At 31.9% G+C, this 2,276-nt stretch overlaps 1 protein-coding gene across 1 annotated transcript; it reads left to right on the top strand.

The window, feature by feature from the left end:
* Positions 1 to 241: 241 nt before the first annotated feature.
* On the top strand, positions 242 to 1,174 carry LOC143668549 (olfactory receptor 2AJ1-like). The gene has a single exon (XM_077143241.1). The coding sequence runs from the start codon at positions 242 to 244 to the stop codon at positions 1,172 to 1,174; it is 933 nt and encodes a 310-aa protein (XP_076999356.1).
* The last annotated feature ends 1,102 nt before the right edge of the window (positions 1,175 to 2,276 follow it).

Here is a 2,276-nt window from a genome sequence, read left to right as displayed (position 1 = left end):
CCACTTAGTATTCTAATTGGTATTAGTTAATTCAAACAAGTAAGTGATCATCTTGTAAAGCATACCCAAGTCAAAGCTAGTTGAAATTCCTTTTATTTCATATTGGAATATGCATTTCTAGCTCTCATGTTATTCTGTAGCTATATGTAATAAGTCTCAGTTTTACAGTACTTTTTCTTGCTTTTCTGTTCATCGCTTATTTACTTATTTTTCCTTTTAGGTAAAGAGTCAGGGATTTGGTATGGGATATGAGAATCATAGTTTCAGCAATGACTTCATCCTTTTGGGAGTATTCTCTTCTTCCCAAACAAGTCTGGTCTTCTTTTCCTTTATATTTCTCATTTTTATTATGACTATAACAGAAAATACAGTCCTGGTCCTACTTATCTTCAGAGACGTACATCTGCATACACCTATGTATTACCTGCTCGGCCATCTCTCTTTTATGGATATCTTACATATTTCCAATATTGTTCCCAAAATGATCAGTGACTTTCTTTCAGGCAGGAAAACTATTTCATTTGCTGGTTGTGGCTTCCAGATATTTCTGTCTCTCACACTGCTAGGTGGTGAGTGCCTCCTCCTCACAGCAATGTCCTATGACCGCTATGTAGCTATTTGTCATCCACTGCATTATCCAATTCTTATGAATAAACATGTCAGCATTCTCATCGCCAGAGGGTCCTGGCTCATAGGGACTATCAATTCCACAGTTCACACGGCTTATGTACTCCATTTCCCCTTCTGTGGTTCAAAGGCCATTGATCATTTTTTCTGTGAAGTCCCAGCAATGTTAAAGTTGTCCTGTATAGACACATCACCCTATGAACGAGGAGTTTATGTAAGTGGTATCATCTTTCTGCTTATCCCTTTCTCCACGATTTCTGCTTCATATGTCCAAGTCCTACTTACTGTCCTCCAAATGAATTCATCAGAGGCACAGAAAAAGTCATTTTCTACCTGTTCCTTCCACATGACTGTGGTCATAATGTACTATGGGCCATTTATTTTCACATATATGAGACCAAAACCCTACCATACTCCAGGCCAGGATAAGTTCTTGGAGATGTTCTATACCATCCTTACACCCACACTGAACCCTCTAATCTACAGCTTTAGGAATAAAGATGTTTTGCTTGCAATGAAAAATATGCTTAAAAGTAACTCCTTCTAATCAAAACAATGAATATGAATAATGCTTGAAATGTGTGCTTTTCCCTATTTCCATATGAATTCCTAGAAGAAATCAGAATTTTGGTAATAATTTACTGTGAAGCTAGTATTTTTCTACTTGTAGAAAGAAGTGGATATTTCCAAATGTGTGATGTTTTGTTGTCCTATGTGTTTGTTTTGTACATGCACACCCCCAAAAGAGCCGTGTCCTTTTCTTTGATTCTTAAAGGAATAGATGACCATAAGCTATTTGCTCATTCCAAGCTAAGAATTGAAAATAATTATTCATTAAATTATAAGTAATGTGCATTGTATGAGGTAGTTATATCCATATAATATCTATATTGTTATGAAACTGTTAAAACTATTTTAAATACCTTACAATCAATCAGTATAATCTACAATCTTCTCTATGAATCTCCATTATTCATTAATTACTTATACATCTTTTTCAATGATATGACATATGCATATATTACATAAATATAATATACATATATAATAAATATATATAAACTATCCAAAGTATGTATAACTATATATATATGCATACATAAAAATAAAGATACATGCATCCATAATCCAGTTGTGATAAAATCAACTTATTGATTCTTTGTCATTAAAAATAATCCAATATAAGAATATTCTGTGAAGTACATCTTATTTTGAATATGAATGTAGATTTATCTTTTACCATTCCTTCCATCATCTTGTGATGAAATATAATGAAAAGAAAAAAATTAATGTTTGTCTTCAGAAACTACCTAAACAATTTTATTAATAAGAAAATTGAGGAAATATTTTAACATAAATGTTTATTACTTTTATTTTATAAAATTGAATAAATACGTTGTATTAGATGAATATTGTTATAGACGTAAAAATATATTACACCAGACTTTAATGGATTGAAAGCTATTATTGTATCATTCCCAACTGGAAATTTCAAAACAATGAGAATAATAGTTGACTGCAAAGATTTTTGTAAATTAACCATCATAAGTCTGCCCCTGTCAAAAAAAAAAACATATATATATACAATGTTTGGAGACATGAGAGGGGGCATTTGGAGCAATTTTTGCCTTTTGTTGATAATTGTGGAA

Source organism: Tamandua tetradactyla, chromosome 24, assembly GCF_023851605.1.
Source record: "Tamandua tetradactyla isolate mTamTet1 chromosome 24, mTamTet1.pri, whole genome shotgun sequence".
Lineage (NCBI taxonomy): Eukaryota > Metazoa > Chordata > Mammalia > Pilosa > Myrmecophagidae > Tamandua > Tamandua tetradactyla.
Note: the sequence above shows the minus strand (reverse complement) of the source record. Positions and strands in the feature narration are given on the sequence as shown.

What these genes read in the sequence shown, in the direction of transcription:
- LOC143668549 (XM_077143241.1), top strand. Translation starts at nt 242, where the DNA reads ATGGGATATGAGAATCATAGTTTCAGCAATGACTTCATCCTTTTGGGA.